Below are 27,444 nucleotides of genomic sequence, written 5' to 3' on the forward strand. Positions count from 1 at the left end.
ATGAGTTTTATTTTTTTAAAGATACAAGTCTGAATTTTGTACAATTAGTTTTACTTCTTTGAACTGTTTTTAACAAAGGTTTTGTCCCAATATTGAGTTGTATTTTGTGGCCAAAATTGCAGATATCAATCATAATCTTCATTTTGAACAAACTGGACTTTCAAGTACGCACATGCACAAAATTCTCATGAGAAAGTCAAAGGCAGGCCTCCCCGGAAGCCTCTTGCATTTGTCTTCAAAACAAGCCGAGAGCGTCATCGCTGAAGAGGAATCGGGAGGGCTCGAGGGTGGCTAACCGCAAACGTGAGTCTCCTTGCAGCTGCGTAAGGCCCCGGGCCCCGGGGAAAGCAAATTGCTGGACACGCCAATGGAAAATCTTCCTCATTGCTGGGACAAAACTTCCGAGAGGGATTTGCATCAAATCCTCAAACTCAAGAAATTATGGCGCAATTTTTGCACTTGTTGCAAAACAAACACGGAGAGCTCTGGTCGTGGGAAAACGACCCGGTTGCCATTATTGCGTTGCTGTCGGGGTCGGGGAGCCATCCCAGCGGGCCGAGCTCCAGATCAGAACGCAGACGGGGAGCCATCCCAGTGGGCCGAGCTCCAGATCAGAGCGGAACACAAACACAAACAAACAAGACGTGGGCTAGAGTTTGAGCCCAGCTTACGAACTGGACCCCTTCAGAGGTAGGGAGAGGGCCAAGGTCAATGACACACTTTTTGTAGGATGCCAAAGACATCAGAAGATGAATATGAACGCAAAGTGGAGAATTCCAGCTTTTCTTGGTGGTGGAGTTTCCATGTCTGCCGACAGAGCACCTTTTGCTTGAAGCCAGCCACTGTTCAAGCGAGCAAAACAATCGCAACACGCCAACGATTTTCAGTTGCTCAGGTGCTAATTCCAGTCCACGTTGAGGAAAGCAATGCGCAGGCCACGCCACAAGACGCAAAAGCAAGTGAAAGGCCAGACTGGAATTTGTAAACAAGTCCAGAGCTGTGCCAAGACGACCCTCCAGCAAAGCGATGGCAAGGCCGACGACGTATGTGAAAGAACGGAGGGCTCAGTTTCTGAAGCAAAACACACACACGAGCTTCTGCATGATGACCGCTCATCGTGTCATCACGCTTCCACTGATGAATTCTGAAGTCTACAAAAGCATCTTCCCTGCAAGGATTCAGCATTGATCCACTGATAGAGTTCCTCTTCTGAAAAAGAAAAAAAAAAGACTACTACTACTGGCAGGATCAGCCCACTTGTTCAGATGAGAACAAAACCAGGCCAGTCAGGTCAAGAATATGCTTTAATAATGAGATCACGTATCAGTGCAGAAAAGTAATTTTTGAGTGGGTTCCATTCGCCGTAATAACAATGACGAGATGCTGCGTGTACAATGTCATGTGTAGCATGATAGCATTTCGAGCAAAAAGCAGAATGGGCTCAGTCAACTAAATAAAAATTGAAAGCGGATCCCAAAGTGAAAAACTAAAACCCTGTTTCTCGACACAAAAATGCACAACATGCTGATATCCGCGTCCCACGACCAAACATTCGGGGATCTCCTACTTCGCAATTGAACCAATGTGGAACGGTGCTGCCACGTTCAATGCTAACGCTGGTGACTACGTGAGCGCTGCTTCCGCCGGCCTTAGCGTCCCCAGAGGGACACTTCTTTCCTTTACTTTTTTTCAAAGCCGAATCAAGTCCTACGCTACGGCCGCTTATGTTCACCAACCACATACGTTTATACAGTTCGGCTGACGCCGACTAGCGCAATGTCAAATCATTACAGAAACGTTGCTTACCAATCCCAATTTTCAAATCAAACAAAATCCCCCGTTGACACCTTTGAGCGTTTTGTCTGCAATACAATAAAGTTCTACTTCAAACCTGCGGGGGAGCTTCACTTGGATTGACAGACTGTCAGGGCTTTGATTGGCAAACAAAAACAAACGAAACAGTAACTACCTAAACTACCTAGTCTGAGCCATCAACACCTGGTGCTTCTAATCAGTCTTTTGAGTCAATGTTGGTTCTCGTGGCAACTGCCCGCTTTTTACAAAGGCGGGTTCTCAAAAGAACTCGGCCCCATGAAGGGCTCTGAGGTCTTTTGATAGGTGGCATGCGCGACACTTTCAGTGGCGTTTGTAATCGGGGGTTTAGTGGAGTAGAATGCACGGGACGGGTTCCAGTCGGGATTAACCCATGTGGGCGAGAATGTCTTCTCGCTAGAAGGCACAAAATGAAGGGCTGGATGAGACTAAGGCACATTTGGGCAGAAACCAAACGAAGCTTTGGCAAAATATCAGCATGACGACGCAACGAGCACTAAATGCTCATTGCTACAAATTCAAATCAAACGCAGCGTGTCGCATTCTACACTTGTGCTGGCCTTAAACACTCGACGGGAAACCACGATGGCTGGTGTACAATATCAAAAATGCTACATATCGCAGACGTGAAAACAACTTTTAATCTTGCTCTGTAAAGCCCAAACAAGAAGGAAGTATGTAAGTAAGGCAGGAAGGCAAGGCAGGAAGGCAAAGCAGAAAGGCAGAAAGGCACGAAGGAAGGAAGGAAGGAAGGAAGGAAAGGAAGAAAGGAAGGAAGGAAGGAAGGAAGGAAGGAAGGAAGGAAGGAAGGAAGGAGGGAATGAAGGAAGGAAGGGGAAGGAAGGAAGGAAGGGGAAGGAAGGAAGGAAGGGGAAGGAAGGAAGGAAGGAAGGAAGGAAGGAAGGAAGGAAGGAAGGAAGGAGGGAAGGAAGGAAGGAAGGAAGGAAGGAAGGAAGGCAGGAAGGCAGGAAGGAAGGAAGGCAGGAAGGAAGGAAGGAAAGAAAAGAAGAAAAGAAGAAAAGAAGGAAGGACGGAAGGCAGGAAGGAAGGCAGGAAGGAAGGAAGGCAGGAAAGAAGGAAGGCAGGAAGGAAGGAAGGAAGGAAGGAAGGAAGGAAGGAAGGAAGGAAGGAAGGAAGGAAGGAAGGAAGGAAGGAAGGAAGGAAGGAAGGAAGGACAGCTACTGGCCAGCCAAGCGCAGCAGTGGCGGTGAGGACCACGTACCAGGAGACATGGACACTACGAGTCCACTGTCAACATTCCAAATGTACGCTGGGCACGTGTGCATAGCTCAAGTTGTGACATCATTTGGCCAGAGGTGTTTATGGAGCATTCTGCAGATGCATACATAAATAGGCTGGGAGTGAGAAAGGCAACTTTTGATCAACATGTCTGGGGCAGGGTTGACTTTAACCCCTTTTAAAAAGAGCAGAGGAACAAGGAAGACCTCGTTGTCCAGCGGCGCCGGTCGGAATGACCCCTCCCCACCCACCGCCACCCTTACCAAGGAGGATTAGGGCCACATCGAACGGCAAACAACAACAAAAACATTATCAGTAAAAACGGCACAATAATAAAGCTGAAACAAAAACAAAAAACATTTCAAGAGTCTCAGAATCACAAATAAAAGAACTCAACCGGGTCAAAATACAGACATCATGAACATAAAGTTGCAGTCACCAGATAAAAGGTCAGAATTTAACCGATCAAAGTCAGAATAATTAGGACACTTTCCAAATTGGCACTCCACGGCAAAATACGATCAAGTTGGAATTTGACAAGGGGAAAATACAATAAACCGGGAAGAGGGAGAAAAAAAAAATCACGAGTCTTGCACATGAAATAACTTGCCATATTACTCTCATAAAGTCAAAATATTTCAATCGTAACGTTGCCATTTTACAAAGAAACACACAGATTTATCAAGAATAAACTCCTCATCGTGGCAGTTTCCAGCTTACTGAAATCAAGAAGCAATTTCAGGACAATGGAGGAAACAAAACAATGTTTATGAAAAAAATGATATTTCTGAATTTTACAAGAATCAAATCTGACAAAAATCAATTATTTGTTTTACGAGACCAAAGTGGGAATCACACAAGAATTAAATCAAAATATATTACTATTATTATGTGCAATTTTAAGCGCAACATTTTCAGATTAAGAGCATTAAGTTTGGAATAGAATTAAAAAAAGGTCATCGTCCTTAAAAAGTGGCAAGTCTTCAACAATTTACTCAAAGGTCAAACTTGACATCACTTGAGCTGTAATTTTGAAATAAATACTGGCTAGTCATTTGAAGATGTCATTTTAAAAGAAAGAAGGACCTTCATTTCATCTTGAATTTGTACTACTGGAGAATAAATATGAGGGGGGAAAGTTAACAAATGAAATTATAATAGGATGATTATAGAGTGAGAATAAAGTGTTAATTTATACAGACAAAAATATTAGAATAATATAGCATTATTTTTATAAGAATAAAGAGAGAAAACTGTTACATGGTGCAAATGTGCTCTTTGAACAATACATGCATTTTGGCAACAAAGAAGACCTTTTTTTCTTCCGAAAGAGTAATGATGCTGTTACATGCAATGGTATGATTTTTTTGTCCCCCAATGTGGCTGTAATCCTCCTGTGGCGACTAGCCACGCCACGCCGCGCCGCGCCACGCCGCGCCGCGCCACGCCACGCCACGCCACGCCACGCCACGCCAGGCCAGGCCAGGCCAGGCCAGGCCAGGCCAGGCCACGCCAAGCCAAGCCAAGCCAAGCCAGGCCAGGCCAAGCCAGGCCAAGCCAGGCCAAGCCAGGCCAAGCCTTCGCATCGTGACATGAGCAGCGCACGACAAGGCTGTTACAAGAAAAAGTCAAAATCTTGTGATTGGTTACGCAAAAACAATACAAGTGGAGCATATCAAAGTTCGAGTACTGCGCGACACCTGAAAAAAAAAAAAAAACGAGTGGATTCTAAAACTTTTGTTTGAAATTTACAGCAAAAAAAAAAAAAAAATTGGTTTGCGATGCAAAATTGTAATCATCATCAATTTTGCTAATTGGGGTAAATTTTTGTAAAAAAGAAATTCTGGAAGCGTCAGTAAATATTCTCTAATTTGGGTAGTCTAGCATGAAGTACGGACGCTTCTCTTTGTTGAATCAAAACTGCACATTTGCGCCCATTGGCTTTGCTCAACATTTTTGCCCATTTTCTCATGAATGTTACAGAGCAGCCGCAACCCTAGTGGGAAAAAGGCGGTCAGATCCTGGCTGGCCGGCCGGCTAGCTGGCTGGCTAGCTGGATGGCCGGCTGCTGCAGACCAAGCCAGCAAGTGATTGCCAATCCATTGTTGTCTGCATTTCCTGTTTTCAATGTTTTCAAAATTCCAATTACTGAATTGAGAGAAGCTCCCAACACATTCATCAATTATTAAAGCAATCTTTAGTTGCAGCTCGAGAATAAAGCCTTTTCTTTTTATCACGTTGACATTTTGGCTCAATTTGCGTTGAGATTGATTGAGACCTGAAATGCTTTGAGCAAGTATTTTCCAGACTTGGCTGTGCTTGCCTTTTGTTTGTTTTTTTCATCGCAATTTTGGCTCAAGTTTTTTTACAAAGTGGTCCTAAAAATGCGAGTAGGCTTGTGCGGCATCTCTCGCGTGAGGACGATGGGCTCTAAGTCCAGCAAGGACAGACAGAATGGCCACGGGTCGCGTTTTACAGCGTCCCAACCGGACAACTATAAAGAAGGCCGAATGCTGAGTTAGCTTAGCACGAAGGCGGCGGCAGTCGGGTCGGGCTGGGCCAAGAGTCCCCGCGGAGCTCCGCCGGGCGACTTCTAGGTGGCCTGGTCCAAGGCTCGCAGCAGGTCGCAGCCTTGGAGGAGGTGCAGGTTGCCAGGCAGTGGCACGTTGACCTCGCAGTCAAAGCGGGTCAACTCGGGCAGGAAGGTGCGCTCGGCTGACGAGCACAGCAGGCGACCAGCCGCACCTGCCATGCAACACCACAAGGTCACATGGCGCTTTTCAAAAGAAATTCCTCAGCAAAACATCTCGTAATGATTTGTTTGGTTTCAAAGTATACAAACTTGGTTCATTTTGTGATTTTTTTTGGGGGGGGTTGTTCTAAACTACATTTGATTATTCCTAAAACACCGTTCAGATAATGGCTGGATACTGTGGAAACTCGCACTTCTTCTGAAGGTTCCAGTTTAGTATTCTTTCACAGTATTTTCATCCAATGTTATGTATAAAAACAGCTCATATGAACTTTTACATGTCATGAAATATTAAATGAAAGATGAAATATTATTAGATATAATATTAAATGTTGATTTTTGTATACTTTAATGGGCAATTATTTTTTTATTTATGATTTGTTTTTGTGTGTGCCACCATATGAAGACTTGAATAAATGACTATGCTCGAGTCAACTGTGGCTTTTGTCATGGCGTGAGACATCTTTTCCAAATATTTTTGTCCCTTTGTGGCCACCGTATCCTTCCTGCCTCACCCCGTGTGGTGCGGCAAGTGAGCCGTATGCCACCTCACCTGTCATGTTTCCCGGGAAGTCAGACTTCCAGCTCTGCTGCAAAATGTTGCAGTGCGGAGTCCTGTTGCCAGGCAACATCTTGCCCAGCCCAAGCTCTAGCGGGGCAAGAATGTTCAAAGTTAAAGTTTCATCAAATGGCAACAGACGGCAGATTCGTACCAGGCACAGACGGCACTCCACTTCCCAGCTCGCCTCTCATCTTTTTCCAGATGCTTTCTGACGTCTTGATATCGCCCTGCTCAACACACACGCCAATGGCAAAAGTATTGGGTCATAAAGAGGTCGCTCCTGCTTTTTGCGCATCTTCTCAATCTTTGTACCCCAAAAATGTCCCACTTTTTGAATGTCCAGCTATTTTTTTTTCTTTAACTCACCGACATTTGACTGAAGGACCGCTTGATGCTGCTGGCTGGACTCATGTCTCTGTTATTGCGGACAAAGTCCTCAGAGCACCTACACACATACGCATACACAAAACTTTTTAATTTCTCTACGATGATGCTAAACAACACGCAAAATCATTAAATACTGTCTGGACAAAATTTTTACCAGTTGGTTACAAAACAAGAAAAATAAAGTTAAGGTCGGACTCTTGAGACTAAGAAAGTACACTCAGATCCAGAAATCCAGGCAAGGTTTTGGCTCATTTTCTGGTCTTTGCCTAATTTGAAACTGCAGTATTTCCGCTCGAATGTGAGAGGACCAGTTTGGACTTCTAAACAATGTGACGGCCGACAAAATGGCAGCGGGCTGAGTCGTTCGGTGTTTCAGGCAATATGAGAAGCTGCTTGATGCTTCAGGACTCACTGGACGGACAGCGCTTCACAGTGCAGGTATGAAAAACAACAAACAAGCTAGTTACCTTTCTTTGCTCATGACGCTGCGTAGCAGGTCCTGCCGGCAAGGCGGCCACCGCCGCTCGGCTGTCGCGTAGGCCTCACCGGCAGCCTGTTGCCCGTACGTCAACAGCGGGTCCGGGGGCCACTGCAGGTTCTGAATGCCCCCCATCGAGGATAGAGGGGTGCTAGCGGGGGCTCGGTAGGGTGGGTTCTGCACGCGGCCCATCATGTACGACCTCCTGGCCCTTGGGTCCAGTGCCCCCCGCCTGTGGGCGCACCCCTCGCCTGGAGCCCAGGCAGAGGCGGGCGGTGGACGGTAGCGGCCTTGCCGATGAGGGGGCGGGGAGAGGGGCTGGAAGAGGCTGGCAATGTTGCTGAAACTCTGCTGCTGGGAGGGGGGGAAAGTGGCATCGCCCTTCTTCAGGGGCTCGGCCTCAGGGATGATGGGACTGAGCTCGAAGTCCTCTCCGTCCATGGGGATGTACGGAGCCAACGTCTCCAGGTCAAAGTCGCTCAAGTCCCTCTGAAGGAACAAAAAGCCAGCCAGTCAAATGAAGGTCGCCTTGTCAGGAAAGGCAAGGCGCTGCCATGACATTTTCATACGAGGAAAATATTCATCAACAATGTTTTACAAACAGATCAAAAGGACCCTTAGGGCCTTGTGGTTTTGCGCAATATTAGGACAAAGTAAAACGATGATGACTGATAATAATAATAATTGTACTAACTAGAATAATAATAATACTTCTTGGAGGCTTCTTTGTCTTTTGTTTGTTACGGGAGAACAATGTCCATCCACCTTACCTCAGCGTTTGTGGCACCGTCACACTCGGCGGTGTCCAAAGCGAAGAGCCTCTCCGTGAGCTCTACCTTCAGGTCTCCGTCGGTAGTGCTGGAGTAGTCGCCGGGGCTGCTGGGCTGAGGCCCGGCACAAAGCCGAACCACAAGTTGGTTAGGTTGGTCAGTCCTGCCGGCACTGGGTCGGCTCCCCTGGCACGCCCCCCTCACCGTGGAGCAGCTGCTCAGACTCGGAGTGGCGCTGCAGGAAGGTGGCGTCTGCTGGACCGTGAACGTGGTGCCCACCTTGGACGCGTCGCGAGCTGGTGGAAGCGGTGTTAGGGTCTCGGCGGCCCAGGATGAAGGTCCCGGGATGGGTGCAGAGGCTGGGGGGAGCTTGCTGTACGCCACTGATGTATGCTGGGACGGCTCCTCGAATTGAGGGTGGCCTATCACACGCAATTGGCAGTTTGACAACAAAAAACGCTGGGCCGGTCTTCCCGTTCGGTCTTTATGCAAAACAACCTTGGGATTTAAATTCTGAATTTTAAAGACCATTTCCGGAAATTTCCACTCCTTAGCTAGATTTCACAATACAGTCATTATTAAGTTAACGGATCATATTTTGGTCTGCTATCATCCACAGGCTGCAATTATAAAGCGGCTCTGTCGCCAACTTGACGTAGGACATGAGATGGGCTATCGTGAGCGGGGCTATCTGCCAGTTTCCTACTTGAGGTATAGAAGGTACAAGTCGCACCGAAATCGAGGCTGATGATGGTGTCTCCGGGCGTGGGTGCCAGCTGGGTCAGGTCCTCGGGTTCCTCTTTGAGCTTGCCGAAGAGCGCCTCGCCCGCCTCGCCCCCGGTCTCCCCCGTGAAGAAGCCGCCGGCCTGTCGGGGCTTGAACAGCGACTCTGTCTGCTCCAGGGAGAAGATGGTGCTCTTTTCCTCAATGTCACTGGCCAAGTGGAGAGAGACACAATTGTTATATGGCCAGCCTGGATTGTTCCCGAAACCAGCAAATTTCCCTCAGCAGTGGTTTGGGTCCGTCATCTCATTGCTCGGTTTTTACAAAATGGACTGGCAAAAGACAGCTATAAAAATCTGTCTGCTTTGGCAGAAGACGATAAACGTCGGAGGATATTGAACGGTGAGCACGTTGGCAATTTGACGTTCAACACATTTTCCAGCGGGCGGTCATTCGCCGGCGTCTCACCTGAGCACGTAGTTGACGCAGACGATGCACTGGGGCTGCGCGTTTCGGCCGTTGTAGATGACGGTGCCCTGCGTCTCCACCCACACAAAGCCGCCGCTCTTGGCCAGCATGCGGTACCGGCTGCTCACAGCCTGCCCTTTGCTGCATACTAACAAAATCACAATCACACCAAAGCCGGCTTGAATTAGACACCGTCCAAGTCCTTATTTCCTGTTGCAGCCCTGCACGTTGCACAGTTTTTGGCAGGAAGCGAATCGGGCCATTTTGACAGGCTGCTTACTCGCTGGGATGGCCTCCTGCGTGGGAAAGGAGAGCCACCGTCGCCAATGCACACAAGCAAGCTCACTCACTTGCTTTCAGGCAGTCAACAATTGACTTTGTTTTGGTAAGTGCATTGATCAGGGATACTTTACAGCTTCAACTCTTTAACGATGGAAATTTGGGCGATTGCGTTGATCTCGGGCGTTCTGGCTAAAGTGCAAGCTCGGTCTGGTGACAAATAAAGAGCGGGACATTCCTTGCAGTATTCGCTTGAGGTGTGGGAAGGAAGCAGCCTTGAGAGGCACCGGGTCGTTGACCGACCATGAGGGGCAGGGGGAGGACCACGATGACAATGAGGAAGGGGAGGAGGGAGTTCAACAGAATCCACGGCCCAGGGGTCGGGAACCAATGGCTCGCGAGGCAGGTCTGGCTCATTTGATGATTGCAACTGCAGATTTCGGCTTTTCAGATAAGCTAACCCTTCGATGAAGAAGATGGTGAAAAGAAAAAAAGATGATGAGTATCATAGATTTCAGGACGAATGGACTGAAGAATTCGCCTTTGTGGAGCGAGCAGGTTCTGTGGTGCGCCTAATTTGCAATGACAAAATTGCATCGATGAACCGGTCGAATGTAAAGCCGCACATCGACACACGCCATGCTACCTTTCCATCAAAATACCCTGCGGGAGACAGCAGGAAGAAAGCCTGCCAAGAGCTACTGAGCAGGGTGCAAGTTAGCCAGCAGCAACTCCGCGTATGCACACGGCAAGGTGACTATAATTCCGCTAGTTATGATGGATCCTTAGCAATAGCCAGGAACGGAAAACCATTCACAGATGGCGAGTACGCTAAAGTCATTTTCACATCTTATAAACATCAAGTCCAACCCACGATCACGTTTAACGGATGAAAGCCTCAACGCTTGCATGAAGCTTACCCTCACCAAGTACCAACCAGACTACAAAGGAATCAGAAAATCCATGCAGGACCAGAAGTCACATTAATGGTGAGTATTATAACAACATTATTTAAAAGAATAAATTCAGAGGCTTATTATAGTCACACATAAATATAAATAAATATATATACAAATAAATATATGGGTCTTACTGAAATAAATTTTTAAATATTTTGCTTTCATGGCTCTATGAGTCAAAAAGGTTCCGGACCCCTGGCTTAGCCTCTAAGTTAGCATGCACTCAACAAGGAACACAAAGCTCGGAGAATGTGTGTGCATGTGTACGTCTTACAGTTGTGGTGGCTCTTGCTGACGCTGTCTGAGTCCAGAGCGTGATAGAAGTCGTAGACGGAGCGACCCAGCAGATCATTGGGGGAGTAGCCCATTAACTCGGTTACCCTGTAAAACATGTATGCACGCGCGCACACGCACACAAACACATGCGCGCGCGCGCACGCACGCACGCGCGCACGCACGCACGCACGCACGCACACACGCACACACGCACACACGCACACACGCACACACACAGACACACAGACACACAGACACACAGACACACACACACACACACACACACACACACACACACACACACGCACACGCACACGCACACGCACACGCACACACACACACGCACACACACATGCACACACACATGCACACACACGCACATTCCAAATTCAGTTCAAGCCAAGCCCATTTAGGGGAAGCGGCAATTCTTGGCAGGTTTTCACTATGGCTAGACAAAACAGCAGCACCTAACTCAGCACATAGACAAATGCCGCTATCCATAAACTTGCTTGCTGATGACGCACATCTTTTTGTCAGGAAGCACTTTTCATCCAGCGAGACCTTGTGTTTGTGTGTGTGTGTGTGTGTGTGTGTGTGTGTGTGTGTGTGTGTGTGTGTGTGTGTGTGCGCGTGCATGTGTGTCCTGTAAAGAGCGCCGGAACCTTCAATAACCTCATTCACGTAATTGGACCCAGGATTTGGGCTACTATCAACCTCCCCAAAAATGATCTGAAAAGAAAAATGGGCCCTTGTTTGTAGCGGAGTCACGCAAACACACGCACACACACATTCTCGCCCAGAAGAAACCTTTGTCCTGCATGAGCAACTTGAAAAGATTAGAAGACGGCATGCACAAGCTTGTGTAACTCCAATCAGAGTGTGTGTGTGTGTGTGTGTGTGTGTGTGTGCCAGCAATGAGGGGAAAAAATCACGTCCACTGTTGCCACAGAGATACAACATCAAGGTGGATGACAAAAAATAAACACCTCTTCCCAAATAAATGAGAAAGGCTTCCACAATGTCTTTTCCGTTATGCTTTGCTCTGCCCAATCGGCCTTGCTTTAGACACCCACTGTCACTTTTGAAGGGCTGCACCTCAAGTGGATGCCTCCCTCCATCAAATAAACAAACACCCTCCTTCCGTTTGAGTCAGCGGGAGCCACCGACCGACGTGACATCCACAAAAAACAAATGCCAAATAAATGCCTCCATGCGCGCACCAGGGGAAAGAAAGAAAGAAAACGGAGTCTTATTCGGAGTTTGTCAACACAGTTGTGGACATTGAAGCAATAAAGTCGCCAGCAGCGCGCACCTGTCATCGCAATAGGTGAACTTCATGTCCATGCCGTGTCGGCTCAGGAAGGTCCTGCTGTCGAGCGGTGCCTCCATGTTGGCCGGATGGAGGACGGGTCGGCACATGAGAAGCGTGCAGGTGAGTGCCGGCTCCTTGAATGCGCACGCCGAACGCTGCGGGGCGCCCGTGTACATCTTCAGCTGGCCTGTGCAGTGCAGCACCTGCCGACAACAACAAAAAGATGGAGTCACTCGCAAAGCGCTTTGATTTGGCCGGGCGTGTCTTCCTCTTCTTTCCTCGAGGGGGGGGACTTCGCACGTGAGGCCATGCTTAGCGCTTAATGTTGCAAGTTCGCTACTTGCCATTCGTGCCGGCTTGATGCCAGACTCAGCTGGCACCTTGCTATGCTGTCTATCTATGCTCTCACCTTCCAGCTGGCTGACTTGAGGTTGACGGTGCGCCCCCTGTTGGTCACTGTGCATTTCATCCGCATAAAGAAATCTCGCTCGGTGCTTTGCTCTTTGCTCTGCTTCCCGAAGACGCTGCCGCCTGGAAACAAACAAACAAATGAATTAAACAAAATTGAAGAAAGCAGAAGAAGTCGAGTCAGTCTGTCAATGAATAACTTTGTTGAGGGCTACTTGCTATGGCCTTCAAATAAAATTAGAAGTTGAGTGCATTCATTGTAAAAGATAAGGTAAACAACTCCTAATCCAGTTGCCTAAAAAAACCTCCACACACAAATCATGACCACCAAATGTTGACATTTTCTTGGTGTACAGAACAATAAGAAGGCAAGAAATGAGAAAACAAGTTGTAGGCCGAGGCACTCGTAGTGACAGCGCACCAATCAAACAAAAAAAGCTTCATTTTCATCTTCTTGGACTTTTAGTAATCTATTGTCTGAAGAGCATCATTCCTCTGCAAGTGTGTGAAAGTTTTGAGTGTGAGCGAGAGAAGGAAAAGAACTGAAACAAACCAGATTGCTTCGCTTGCGCTGCTGATAAGTCCCATCGACTGTGTGTGCAGTGTCGTGTGTGTGTGTGTGTGTGGCTTACTTTCAGACTTGCGCACACGCATACACACGTACATGCGCACACAAACATACACACACACGCACACGTACGCACGCACGCACACACACACGCGCTCTGCTGTTGACATGACCTCTGAGCCTGCATTGGCACGACGCTCTCGTGAGATAGCTTACGTAACTCGTGTTTTTTTCCTTTTGACCCATGGGCACATTTGAAGTTGCCCCGGTGAGCTGCCATGCAATATGATGATGTCGGTATATATGATGAGGCGGAGTGTGTGTTGCATGCATGCATGCGTGCGTGCGTGCGTGGGTGTGAGGTCTCACTGACTTGTCTTTAGGCTGAGGTTCTCCCTGATCTCCTCGTGGTCACATGGGTGCGTAAAGTCAAAGATGCTTTGGCCAGTCAACTCCACCTGACAACCACCACAAGAGAAACACACCACCGTCAGAGAGTGTGACAGAGCTTGCCGCGAGAGGGCGCCTCACTCCGTTGTTGCAATACACCAAAGGGAACTGCGATCTCAAGGGGATGGGCAGGATGCGGCAGACATTTTGGATCCTCAACAGCTGACGGCAAAAAAAGTGTCACAACAATGGCATGTCTTGACCGTTGCGAGCAGCTAAAAGCCGGTGTCATGAGGTTGACCGTGGCGCACCGTTAGGCCAGGAGTGCATTTCGAGTGCTTATCATTATGACCTGGCGTTTGTGTTGGACTGCCCAAAAATAAGTGGATTGCGCTCTTTTGACTGTCTACCATGATGGCCTCATCGGCATTTGGACCTCAAGCATGGCTCTGTCTGGAGAAGAGACACCCAAACAAAGATAACCAAGGTGGCATAAAACATTAATGATGTGAAACGACATTTACAAAACAAACAAATGAACAAACAAACCCAAACGAGAATTGTTTGCCACAGCCACCAAAAAACGGTTGGGCCATGACTATGATGCTTGCTCAGCTCTTAAATGTATAAAGGCGCTAATCTGTCTGCTGTTAAGACGAAATCGGATTATTTACTCAACTAGACTTTTAAGATACACGTAAACGCGTTAGGATACGAGCCAAATTAAATTTAGTTGGCCTAAAACAGGCGCAATTTTTCATTTTGGGGGGGTAAACAGATCACCGAGGGAGGAGACATTCTGTGTTCACTGGGAGTCTTTGCAAAATGGATGGAATCCATACTGAAAAGTATTACATTAGCCATATATGCATTCAACAGATACTCTTAATTTTCGATTACCGTCAGTCTCGAGGTTTTGTCAAAAGAACAAATAATCGTACTATTAGAACGTATAATATTTCCTAGTTAGCAGGAATAAAAGTACAGATTTAGGAAAATAAATGGACGGCATCCTTTTGCACGACACTGAATTAAGCATTTTGTAGTTTGAGGATTCATGAGATCGATGGAAGCACGCTGAGGTGCTTCAATAAAGTGGTATTTCCACCTGACGGTGGCGCGTGTATGCGAGCGCGTACCTGCGTGAGGCCCACAAACTTGTTGATGTTCTCCGACAGGAAGATCATGTCGCCGTCCGACGTTACCACGGTGATGAAGCCCTCCAGAGACTTGAGGTACAAGCTGCTCATCTGTTCGTCATCGCTGCCATTGCAGCCTGAGGGCGGACACACGCGCGTGGGTTAGAAACGAGCTGCAGTTATCCTCCTCGCTTCAGATCAAAACAAATGCATGTTCACGTGGGAACATTTGAAATCACAACCAGCCTGTGAGGAGAAGCAACATATTAGCTACAATTTGTCAAAGTAGCTCTTATTGCTCAGGGCCATTTGCTATAATAATGAGAATAATATATAATAATATGCTTAGGTGACTGTATGCCCTGACAAAGTGAAGTCGGCTGCTTCTCAGAATTTGTTGTCTGGTATGGATGTGCCCGTGAAGACTCACGTTCGGTTTGAAGAGAACACAAAATATCGCATGTCGAAAGTTGCCACTTGCAAATCTAAAACGGACAGGGAAGCTAACTTTTCTGCCTCCAACACTCAGTCCGCATCCCACCGGCTGGCGTAGAATGCATTTCCCATGCCGGGAAAGAAACAGGAAGTCTTACTTTGTTTATCAAATTGCATATTTCGATCAGTTCAAATAATATCCATTTCGTAATTATGTTGTGCTTCAAGTTGTCTCCCTGGAAACGCCAAAAGGAAATTTGATGTTGTACAACGGATGAGGGCGGGGGCATTTGTTCGAGGGGAAGATCGCAGTTCCTCCAGTGCTTCCCTTCGATAAGACTTTTGGCTTCTCAAAGCTTCCAGCATAGCCAGTGGGGACTCGGACAGACTCAGATGGTGTTTGACGTCCCCCCCCCCCCCCCCTCATGGCGGGGGAGTCCAAGAGCTTTGCCACGGGGGAGACTCTGGGTCCGGTCCGGCCAGCGGGCAGGCAGCAGGCACCTTTAGCCTACATTCTTTGCCGTGATTAGTGGACATTTGGAGCCTGCTTTCACATTTCCTCTCTGTTGCTCTTGGGTTGCGTAAGTGTCTCGCTTGGACCACAATGGTTGGCAGGAGCACATCACGTGATCACTTAGCGGTTCCATGTCCAATCCGAGACGGGACACGCTTGACGACATCTTGACGGAGTTTAAGACAAGTCTTTGTCCACCAACATTGACCAGTGAGACCAGTGTGCTGCTGTCTGTCATCTTTTGAGGCACACGGCAACGGCCTAGCCTAGCCTAGTCGAGCTTCATAATGAATATGTAGTTCCACATTTGACATTGAAGTTATATTTTTTTTCAGTGCGATACGTTACAGCAAAAGCAAAAAGATGAGCAAATGGTCTGGAAATATGGGAGTAAATGATAACAACTACAAGTCCAGTATGCAGTGTGCGCGTGCGTGTTAGCATGTTGGCGCCACGTCGCGGGGCTGTTATGGCTAAGTGCAATAATGCCAGCAGTCGTCTGCCGTTGGGCAGAGTCCTCCACTTCCTCGCCAATCTCTCGTTGGATCTCGCTCACTTTTTAATCGCAACACTCATCTGGCAGTGTCCTCGCCTGCACTTTCTGCCCGCCCTGCCCTCTCTTATTCCCCCTTCCAGCCACCACATTCCCCCTGATGACCTGATTTGAGGGGAAATCCCCTCAAATTCAACCTTCAGGTCTGCAGTTAAAGCACCAAAACGATGACAACAGTATTTATGCACCTGATTGATAGTAGACAAAACAAGTAAGTCCACTTGCCACGTGGTCCAATTGATGTAAGAAAAACCCCAGCAAAGACGCAGGACAATGCATTCGAACAAGAATGCATTCATTTAGCAAAATCTACATTTAAGACCACTTGCAACTTGAAATAATTTAACTTCCGTTTGTGGAGGCCAAGGCAAAGACTGATTGAATCCACACAGGTGAAGCGGCCAACGCATACATTTAATTGGTTTGGCATCAAAACTATCACCACGTAAAATGAAACGAAGCAGACAACTCAAAATAAAGCTCCGCTGGACGTCCACGCTGACGCCTTCAGGAATGTGAGAACAATAGCGCTCGTTTTGATCCAGTTTAGGAATCAAAATAACACACAGGACGAAGAAGTGGCGACTTGGTGGCTGACAAATTGCGTGCGTGTGCGCGCGTCCGTCCCACGGGCAAGCGTAAGCCCCACGTGTACGTGTAAGAGTCCTAAGCATGGCTCCAATGACATTTCTTCCGATCTTTTGCACGTCACTCCTTTCACAACCTTTGCTGTGAATTCAATGCAAATGGGTGATGCACAAAACGTGACGGGGCACTTAAAGCATGTTTGTAAATACTTCTGTTTTAGGTTTTACTCATTCAGTTGTGGTCTATATAAAGTGGACCAGCAATGCTTGTGTCTGAATTCCTCGTTTTGAAAGCATCACAGGTTCCTCTTTTATACTTGTTCTTAAGTGCAGCTGAGAGCAAGCCGTTTTGGTGCGGTCTCTTTAAATGCAAATGAGATACTTCACACCCCACTCCCTCCAGCTGGCAAGATGTGCACCTCCCTTTCCTGTCGACATATTTGTAGTTTTTTAACCAAGGTAGCGTTTACTTGCGCTGCAAACTTCTGGATTGATTAAAAGATGTGAACAGTAAAAGTCTTGTCCATATAACCACACATAACACGTAACAAAATAAATCCCCTCACAATATTTATGAACACGTCTTGTAAAAGAGCACTGCAGTCAAGTTAACCAGTAAGCTAATGTTAGCGTTAGCGAGAAGCTAACCGATGCATTCAACACATTATTGCAATTCATCTGATATAACTACTCAAAATATGCCCACAAGGAGTGTAAACGCAGTGCACAGCTCTAAAATCAGCAGTAAGATGCTTTGAAAAAGAGTGCATAGACACGCAATATTATGAAAGTGAAATACAGTTTAATATTTTGTTTCATCTCAAGCTTACCGCTTTACTGTGTCTGTCGTTTCCATAGATTGAAAGAACTGAACCATCAACGAAACAAAGTCTTTTGGCAAATACTTCTCTATACTGACAAAAGATTTCTGAAACACTCGTCTTTCAACAAGCAGGCCTTTGCCCACAGATGTGGAAACACTACTTGAAAAAATTAATTTGACCAGGCAATGAGTTGTGTTGATTGATACATCCAACCACGGAACATTTTGATCTCTCAACTTCAGTATTCTTGAGTTGTTTGGACTATAAAAGTCTCTCAGACTAATCAAGAATTTGCGAAACCGTTTGGCCGCACCCATTACCTTGTTTGGTAGTTCTGCCCCAAAGGATGTGACGTAAGAGATAAAAATACAACAGAAAATGGAAAAAACTGAACGGAGTAAAAAATAGCCCCCAAACAGATCATAAAAGTATCTCTGCAACACCTGGAAGGATAGATGACACTTTTCTACAATCTTGGAGACTCCAAGTAAGCAAAAAAAATTGATTCTCCATGATATGTCTCACGTAAGCACATATAGCCGCCCGCTCCTGTCCTGACGCATTGCAAACACGCAGCCGACGTTTTCTTCACCACACAGTCTGTCTTTGTTGGCACAAAAGCTACATGATTTAAAGTTGGCCGTTTTTGAGCCTCACTTTTCTTTCCCACTCAGGTTAAGAGTCAACCTCGCCACCACCTTCCAATTCCATCGGGGAGTCGGGAACATGACCTCCGTCCGTCAGTCTGCCTCTCTGTCCGCCCGTCTGTCTATCTGCTTGATGTCAACTGACTCCTCCCCTCAAGAGCCACAAACGGCCTTGTCACCTGTCAAATTGGAATGATTCCAAGGCGTACCTGTGGCAAACGGCCTTGTCACCTGTCAAATTGGAACGATTGCAAGGCGTACCTGTGGCAAAGAGTCGTCGCGTGCGCAGAAAGCTGATGGCGAGCCTCATGATGGATGCTTTGTCCAGGTGAGTGCTGATGCTGTGCGGCAGCGGGAGCTGGTGAGCCAGCTCGTAGAAGACTTCTGTTTCTTTACTGCGGCGGAAGCGAGCGGCATCACGAGACTTCTCTTTACGACGCTCCGAGCTGCTCCTAAGTAACACAAGCACCGACAATGACACGTTATGACGGTTCGCTCTTGCATTTCAAAACTGTCAGAAGCATCCAAATGAATCTTTTTGTGTGGCGCCGTCAATGTTGTGACTGGCCGCACACGCAACATGGCCGCCGCCATCAAGATATGCACATGACAGAGAGGACACGACCTGTGGACCTGGGCAACAATGATCACGCTTTAATTGCGTGCATCCATTGTATACGTACATAGTCACAGGATGCCTAACAATGGGCCGCTGATAGTGGCGGCGGTGGCTCCTGGTGTGGCCGCCCACTCTTCTGATGTGCCCACCCGCCAGCCGGCCAATTCCTGTCTCCAAGCCTAGCAAGTGACCAAGTGATCACGTGCAAGCACAGCCAGCCGGTGAAAAGCTTCCTGTTTTGCGAGTGTGGTGAACCCCAGGGCTCTGATCCCGACCCACTCGCGATGGTGAAAATCGGTTTTACATTTACCCGCAGGCAATTCTGGGCTCAGAGGTTGAATGTTGACACACACATTTTTTCAGTTTTGTACACTTTACATTGTAACAGGTTAGCGGTGCCGTCTCTGATCAGTATAAAGTTTCTCAGCTACAAAAAAAGGTCAGCTAGAAAACATCAGCTAACAGCTACCGTCCAACCCAAACAGTGAGCTACATTTAACTGCAGTGAAAGTGATTTACAGTAATAATAACAGTCTGTTGTTACGTGGTGGTAGACAATAGGCTGTTTAAGCTAGGTACTTACAAGGACTGCCTTCTGATAAATGGGACAAAAATACAGAACAAAACAAGTTAAAGAGTTTCCACCTTCTGAGGAGAGCTCAGCAAATCACAACATTGCTAACTACTTTGTGCGCAATTATCAACATTCAGTTGAAGGCAGAGCAAGATGAACTTTGAGCCGAGTTATCTGCCAGATGTGGAACTTAAGCACATTCCAAATTGACAATCAGCGTGTTCTTGCTTCGACAGACAACAACGTAGAGTGCTTCATCAAAAAGACATTAACCAAATGTCAGTGTTTGATCAAGTTTCATTCATTCATGAACAGGGCAAACTCTCCTGGAGTCCCGTGACTTAGCAACTACAAAAATGGCTGATGGAAATTGAACAGAGTCGCTTAACGTGGGAGTGACGGAGTGACACTGGTGTCGTGCGTGCGTGCGTGCGCGCGCATGCGTGTGTGTGTGTGAGGAGGGGAACTAAAGATGCCTTCACGTCCTCTGGTAAATAAGTAAATACCAATGAACAAGGTTGCATTTTTATGCACTTAGAACGACTTTTCAGACAAATTATACTATTTCTAGTCACAGTGAAGAGTCGAGGGGGGGGGTGTTCCTAGTAGGGATGTCACGATACCAGAAATTCAGTTGTCGGTACCAATACCTGTGATTTTCCACAATTCTCGATACTAACTCGGTACCAAGGTATAAAACAACAAAACAACAGAATCCACTTACCGTATTTTTTGTACTATAAGTCACGTTTTTTTTCCATAGTTTGGGTGGGGGGGCGACTTATACTCAGGAGCTTATATGTGAAATTATTCACAAATTTTCAAAATTCAAAAATCCGCGATGAAGTGAAACCGCGATAAACACCGCAATAAACGAACCGTGATGTAGCAAGGGATTACTGTAATCTGAACTGCAACGCGGCGCATACGCGGCGGTGTTTTACATAAAGGACAAAGGATTCGATCACGGGATTTAATTACTTGGAGTGACAGAGATTATTTGATAAAATTGTTGTTTATAATTATATGGGCCTGTGGAATATTTTGAAGTGCAACCGCCGTCAGCCGCGCACACCCGGCATTGTTGACATAAAGGACGATCGATGGATTTAATGATTTGGAGTGACACAGATGGTTTGATAATATTATTGCTTATATAATAGTTATTTGATATATAATTTATATATCGTTATGTGGGCCTGTGGAATAATTTGAAGTGCAACAGCCGTCAGCGGCGCGCACCCGGCATTGTTGACATAAAGGACGATCGATAAATTTAATGATTTGGAGTGACACAGATGGGTTGATAAAGGTGTTATTTATGTTATAGTTACTTAGTTACTGTCAATGTTACGTCAGGCCCATTCTCAGCTCTTTGTTTGTGTTTGTCACGTTAGCATGCCGTATCGTTTAGCATGTTGTTGCTCGTTCATGTCTGTTCTTGGTGTTGGATTTTGTTGAATAAATTTCTCCCAAAATGCGACTTATACTCCAGAGCGACTTATATATGTTTTTTTTCACTTTGTGCATTTTATGGCTAATGCGAGGTATATTCCGGAGCGACTTTTAGTCCGAAAAATATGGTACTTTCAAAATCACTAATTCATCTGCTAGCCAAGATGGCTCGCGCGCACACCCTCAACATGTGTAATTTTGCATATTTAAGCCTTTGTCTGCGCACTTTGTCTGTGTTTGACATTAAATATGTTTGGTAACCATATCGCCCCAGCTGACTCATGCCGAAATGACGGCACATAGGCATATTCCGGTTGACGTATTTATAACGTAACGTGGCACAACAGTGATAGCAAACGGACGAATCTATAATTGCTCCGGTTGCATCCGCCTCGAATGCAAAATATTTCCACACACCACTCTTTGAGCAACTTGGCTTCTTAACAAGCCGGCGTGTTGTACTTCCACTCCCACTTGCTGAAGCCATTGTTATGAAAGACCGAAAGTTTTCTTCTTCTTCAGCGCCGTTGACTGCTGCCCCGTGCTGCTTGCATGCATATACTGCCCTTCAGTTCCGGCAAGAATTGACACAGCTCGCCGAGTGAAAAATTAAATATTCTGTACCACAAAAAAGCAGGTATCGACGTATTTTTTGCGTGTTGGTACCAAATTGGTACCGAAAGTATCGGTTCTTGTGACAACACTAGTTCCTAGAGCACTAATATAATATTATTGAGAAGCAGTGATTCATTGTCACACACAATCACATTAAGGGCCTACCAATGCCAATGCCAATGCCAATGCACACACACACTCAGTTTTACTTTATCACACGTGTGCTTATATGCATGTTAACCGTTCATGTGAAACATCATCGCCCTTTCACCTGCAAGGTGCCACCAGCCAGCGCTTTGCTGTTTACATTCAAACACGCGTGCGCGCGCACACACACACATACACACACACACACGCACACGGAGACACACACACACGCACACACATGCTGTGTGTGTGTGGTTGGCCTCGGGAAGGTTGCGTTACAAAGTCATGTGTGTGAACACACATTTATTTGTAAGGGAGCTGTGCGTGTGTTTAAGTTGTTGCCACACTTGTTTTCGGGCGAGAAGAAAGTTAAACAAAATGTCAGAAAGTGATGCCAAAACAAGACTGCCTTGGATTCAAAATGGCTGTTGGGGTCCAAAGCCTGACAGACTGATTCCAAAAGCGATACGGTTACATACTTTGCATAGTCAATTTTTCCCCTTTACAGCAGTTCATGTTTCTGCTGTGCAAAGCATGGTGACCTTTCATGCACATTTTCAAAACAAAAGAAAACAAATGTACCGTATTTTGCGGTAAGGCGTATTTTTCATGATTTTTGTTCTGTCTAATACAGTTAAACACGTTAGTAAAAAGGTTGTGGACTGCTGTTGTGTGGTACTGCTTTGCTGGGCGTAGGAATATGTGACCAGACACACGGTCACTGGGGAGAAGAGTGGTGTGTTGATCGCATGTCCGTCCGCCAGGCAAATAGTGCCGTACAATTGACACGAACAAGAGACATAACGAGATCAAGACGGACATTGCCGGAGAAAGGAAGCTTTTATTCACGAACCCTCATTATAGGGATGGGGGGACAAAAGCAATGCATATGATGCCGCTTTTAAGTTAAAGGGAGAGATTGGCTCTTAATGAAGGGAGAGATTCAGCTCTTAATGAAGGAAAGAGAGCTGCTGAAGCTACTGTAGCGGTTACTTCCGGCCACTAGAGGGCACTGGGCTATTGTTGATGACATCTTGTTGCGTCACCCTTTTTAGTTTTTTATCCAGCTCCCGTCTCTTCCGGAGCTTTACGTGTAGCTCATATCGCATTGCCAATTTTTCTCGTGTCAGTGGTCCCATTTTATTTATTATTAGTTGTGTGTTGCTAATGTTCCCTGCAAATTAAGTTTATTATAGTCGTCGCTGAGATTTATGCATGTTTGTATGTTTGCAGAGCTTCTTCTTCTCTGTCATAAACTTTATGTTAATAAAACGTTTGCGTCCTCAAAGAACCATCTCTTTTCTGACAATCCCCTTTGTGTACATTCTCTTACAAATGATAATTACACATTAAAACACCTGCTGCTTATAGTCCGGTGCGGTTTATGTATGAACATAACAAGATTTTCCCCTCATTATAGCTGGTGCGTCGTATAATCAAGTACAGTTTATTGTCCAGAAATTACGGTACTTGAATTGTGGCAGAAGTAAGCAGCACTCGTCAGACTGCCACCCAGTGAATAAAGAAACAAAGGCAATATTGCACAACAAAGAGCACACGCGCACACATGCACGCACACATGCACGCACACATGCACGCACACATGCGCGCGCACACGCACACACACACACACACGCACGCACACACCTTCCCTTGCTTACAGTTGGCCTTCCTGCAGCAGAGGGCCTGTCCGACAAACAAACACCGTAACAATACAAGTTTGGCTAATCTGTGATCCCATAGAACACGCCGTTCCGGAAACACACACACGCACACACACACACACACACAGTCACAAACACGCACGCAGTCGCACAGTGCACGCACGCAGTCACACAGTACACATAGGGACAGAGACAAAAAGCCATTCCACTCTGGGGCCCCAGATTGAGCTCAATCAGGAGAAGAACGATGCAGGAGATTGCTGATGACTGCGATAGGCTATGAAAGAGACAAAAAGTGCGCACATACAAGCGCACACAAATAAACAAAGCTACTCGGCGGACCCAGGCGATTGAGGCGAGCACAGAGGTGATGGATAGAGGCGGGGGTTGAAGGGAAGGGAGCACAGGTGGCCTTTGCAAGCCTAACGAGTCGGAATACCAAGCGAGAAGCCAGGAGGGCGGAGCAAGAAGACATCAATATACACACTCATGCACGAGCACACTCGCTCACAATCTCACTTTCACTCATTCACTTGGTCAGATGTGCGCGCACACACACACACACACACACACACACACACACACTGAACAGGTTTTTCGCCGAGGCGCACACACAGTAGCATCCTTGGCGATTCTGTCTTTGTGTGCTCCACGGCTCTTTGATCGACGTCTCACCGGTGACGACACATAGATTAGCTTCAGAAAAGTCGTTGGGCCGTCATTTACAGCCAGCCGCAGACTTCTTTGGGGGCTGTGCACACATTCCGAGGTTGCACACGTGTCCAAAGTCTGGATGGGAGAATGCGCAAAGTTGGAAGGTACACACAAGAGGCATGTGGAGGGGGAAAAAAAAGGATTGATGCTACGACTAGCGCTAATGGAGCCCTGTGTAAAAGGAGGCCTTGGCATGGGAAGGCCGCGTCACTGTTTAAGATATTGACTTGAGGCCAGTGCGCTCGGCTCGCTATTTCTATTCCCTTTTCTGATTGTGAGCGCACATTGAAATCTTCTGCCCGCTGGTGGGGAACATGTGACGTAACCGCGGTAACAAGATGTTCCGCCAAAAACATGACAACATCTCCCACCGCGGACTGAGGCTGTCTTGTTAATGGGTCCAGGCCGGCTGCTAATTAACATGTCAGGTCACATGACATCAGCCTCAAAGTGTGCGTGCGTGTACACGTACGCGAGAGAGGGAGAGTCCAGGAGAATCTTGTAATTTACTACGCGAACAGATACAAACAGACCGGCATGGCAAAAGTTGTTTTTCAGATGACAGTTTCTTAAGCAATAACTGTCCCTCGTTTGGGATTGTTTGATGATGGTAGAGTAGTCAAACAACGAAACGCAGGCCGGTGTTGAATGTTGGCCAACCGGATCGGCCGCCTGTCACCTTCGCCTGGCTGCATTGCAACTTTCCGTCAACCCGCTCCACTTTCCAGCCACTCGACCAGCGTCACGCGACACTTTTCATGTTCTGACCTTGACGTTCAACTCACGCGCGGGAAACCAAAGGGATTTGTTTGATAGGAGTTAAAAATAGCACGACTGGAGTCTGACTCGTTGCAGCCGCCGGAGGACGCGCAGGGCAGGGCATGCTTAGCGCAAGAAATGGCGGCGATCAGTCAGGGAGCGACGGACAAAAAGGATACACGGACAGAGGGAGCGTTAGTCGACCGTAGACGTATGGTGGCAATGGTCATGTGACGTCCAGCTCGGATGAGCGCCAGCTGAGCGTCCAGACTACAAAAGAATGGGCTACAAATCAGATCCACATACGGAACCGCCTGCGACAGACATTGGAACTACAGCAGAAAAAAATCTGATGCAGGTCACACAAGACAAAAGGCTCGGTCAAAAGGTGCGAGATATTGTGACAACCATGTCAAAAGCTGCAAAATCTCAAACCAGAGGGATGTAGTAGGTGCAGTTTTAGACACAACCAGGGGGAAGAATAAGCTCCCTCGTGAAAGGTGGGGACAGGTGAGGCAGCTTGTTTACCTGCAGTTTGACCGCAAGCACAAAGCCAAAGTGTGGCCAGCCGGCAGCCCTTTCTGGATGGGCGTCAAACTCCACATCATCTCAGCAAACCACCAGCAAACTTTCCACCATTTGACTCTTGCTAGCGTTAGCGGAGCGACTGGAAGTTAGCATACTGAGTCCACTGATGAATGCACATTTGCTGGCCTGCAGCTTGCCTAAAATGGCCGAAGATGCCGACGAGGAAGAGCAGCAGGCCACAGAATGTGTGTGTTGGTCTGTTCTATATACAGCCCCCCCCCCACCACACACACGCACGCTCACACACACTTGTGGCTCGATGTCAGTCGGCTGCAACATGCACGCCACAAAGTGACAACGTGAATGTGTGTCTTTAAAGAACAACAAAGACCAGGGCCAAGATGACGACCAACAAGACGACGACGATGAAGATGATGTCATGGACGTCAGGACAAAGTGAACCAGAAAAAAAGCAAGCACATCACAGCCACAAATTCCATCAAGACGCTTCCTCTCGAGCCCCTTCCGCCTGCTCGCCCCCTCACCAAAGTCTGTCATTTCCCCTCGTTCCTTCTGTTCATCTTGAGCCTTGTGTGCAAATTGGCTGCACACGGAGGCCACGCAGCGTTTGCCAGGCAAAGGCCTCGACATCCACACAATTTTCCCACGCACACACATTTCGACAGCCACAAGTTTACTGCTCAAACGGTTCGACGTTTTTTAATTGCCACATTTTTGTCCGCATCCACACTTTTTTCTAGTGAAGTGGTTCAACACCCACACAAACCCTGTTTACGCACAAAGGTTCAACAGCCGCACTTCTGAGGGTTGAATATCCCTTTTTTCCTCCCCAGGTGATAGGGTTCAACATCCACATCACTATTCCATGAAAGAGTTTGACACACACGCGCACCACACACGCGCACATACACACACTGACTAAAAATAGACCAGTCAACTTTACCTTTCAATAATTTCAAAACAATTCCATCTAAAATGCACAAAGCCATAAAGACGCTGTTATTCAGCCTTTTCTTTTTCCTATTTTACTCCACAAGGGAGATTTAACCTCACATTTAAAACAAACAAAAAAATCAAGAAATTAAATAAAAAATGTAACTACAACCACCATCTTAGAGAGCAAAATAGTATGTATGTATATTTGCGGCCACTATGTGACAAAATGAATGTTTTAGTGATTATATGGAGGGGTGGTTGCACATTTGCACATTCATTTAGCAATCAAATTAACTATAGCATCAGAAGCTTTCAAAACAGAAAAATGCAAGTGATACTAAATGAGTGCTGGACCCCCTAAAGAAGAGTTTGCGTTTGGTATTCGAATGAACTCAGATCTGAATGTAAAATAAGCATCGTGATGCAACGCTGCTGCAAACTACAAAAACAATCAACCGAATGATTACGTCGTCATTACTATTAAACGTCACGGCAAGGATTGTAAAGTCCGAAAATTCGTGTTGCTTGGATTGGGCAGGTGCCCAACATAATCAAGTGCCCGGCGCCGGCCGGGTCTTTGAAACGAACTTCACTTTGTGCCTTGGAAAAACTTTCACTTTCAACTTTCCATCTCCACGTTCGAGCATTAAAGGCCACCTCAGGTTATTTGAAAATGAACAACACCCGTCAACACGTTTTACAAGTGGAACATTTTAAAGAAAAGAAAAAATCTATGTCGTCTTACCTCTTCTTCTCCTTGTCTGCTGTCATCTTATTAACGACAACAATTGCGCCCGAGTGTCCAACCAAACAAAACCAAAAGAAAAACAAACAAACAAACTTCAAGGCAAGAACACAAAGTGCGTGCTGATCGCAGGCTGAAGAGTGAAGGTGAGTCGGGCGGCAGCAGTTCGACGGACGGACGGACGCTCGCTTGGGGACCCGGGCAGAGCCGTACAATCTCGGAGCACTGCCGAGGATTGTACAGCCTCTCCCCGCAAAGGAGTTCCACAAGGGCCGCTGGAAAAAACAAGCTGACGTCCGTACGCTTGGCCACTGATCGCACTTTGCCACTGACAAACTGACTGACGGAGCGAACGACTGGCAGTGGAGTTGCAGCTCCTCAGCGCTCATTGGCTACAAATCACAGGAAGGGAACGCCCCCCATCTAGCTGGCCCTGCCTCCAAAGACCTGCACTTCCATCTTTTTCAAGCCACAGGTAGCAGGAGGCTAAACTTGAGTTGTTGTTGTTGTTTTTATATATATATTTTAAAAAGGTCACAAAAAGCATTTTTTATTAAAGGAAAA

The 27,444-nt window shown here is 46.8% G+C and overlaps 1 protein-coding gene across 1 annotated transcript; it reads right to left on the reverse strand.

The window, feature by feature from the left end:
- Positions 1–1,286: 1,286 nt before the first annotated feature.
- Positions 1,287–27,229, reverse strand: epas1b (endothelial PAS domain protein 1b). Its single transcript, XM_088385873.1, has 16 exons — positions 26,881–27,229; positions 18,365–18,555; positions 14,544–14,680; positions 13,388–13,472; positions 12,448–12,569; positions 12,039–12,241; positions 10,725–10,831; positions 9,213–9,360; positions 8,755–8,954; positions 8,226–8,443; positions 8,022–8,135; positions 7,241–7,740; positions 6,753–6,831; positions 6,538–6,613; positions 6,378–6,473; positions 1,287–5,817 (listed from the first exon to the last, which is right to left on the reverse strand). Exons 1-16 carry the CDS (start codon positions 26,904–26,906, stop codon positions 5,666–5,668), a joined length of 2,454 nt encoding a protein of 817 aa, XP_088241999.1. The 5' UTR covers positions 26,907–27,229; the 3' UTR covers positions 1,287–5,665.
- Between the last annotated feature and the right edge of the window lie 215 nt (positions 27,230–27,444).

This window comes from Syngnathus floridae, chromosome 9 (genome assembly GCF_059516105.1).
Source record: "Syngnathus floridae isolate MCC-2025c chromosome 9, RoL_Sflo_1.0, whole genome shotgun sequence".
Taxonomy (NCBI): domain Eukaryota; kingdom Metazoa; phylum Chordata; class Actinopteri; order Syngnathiformes; family Syngnathidae; genus Syngnathus; species Syngnathus floridae.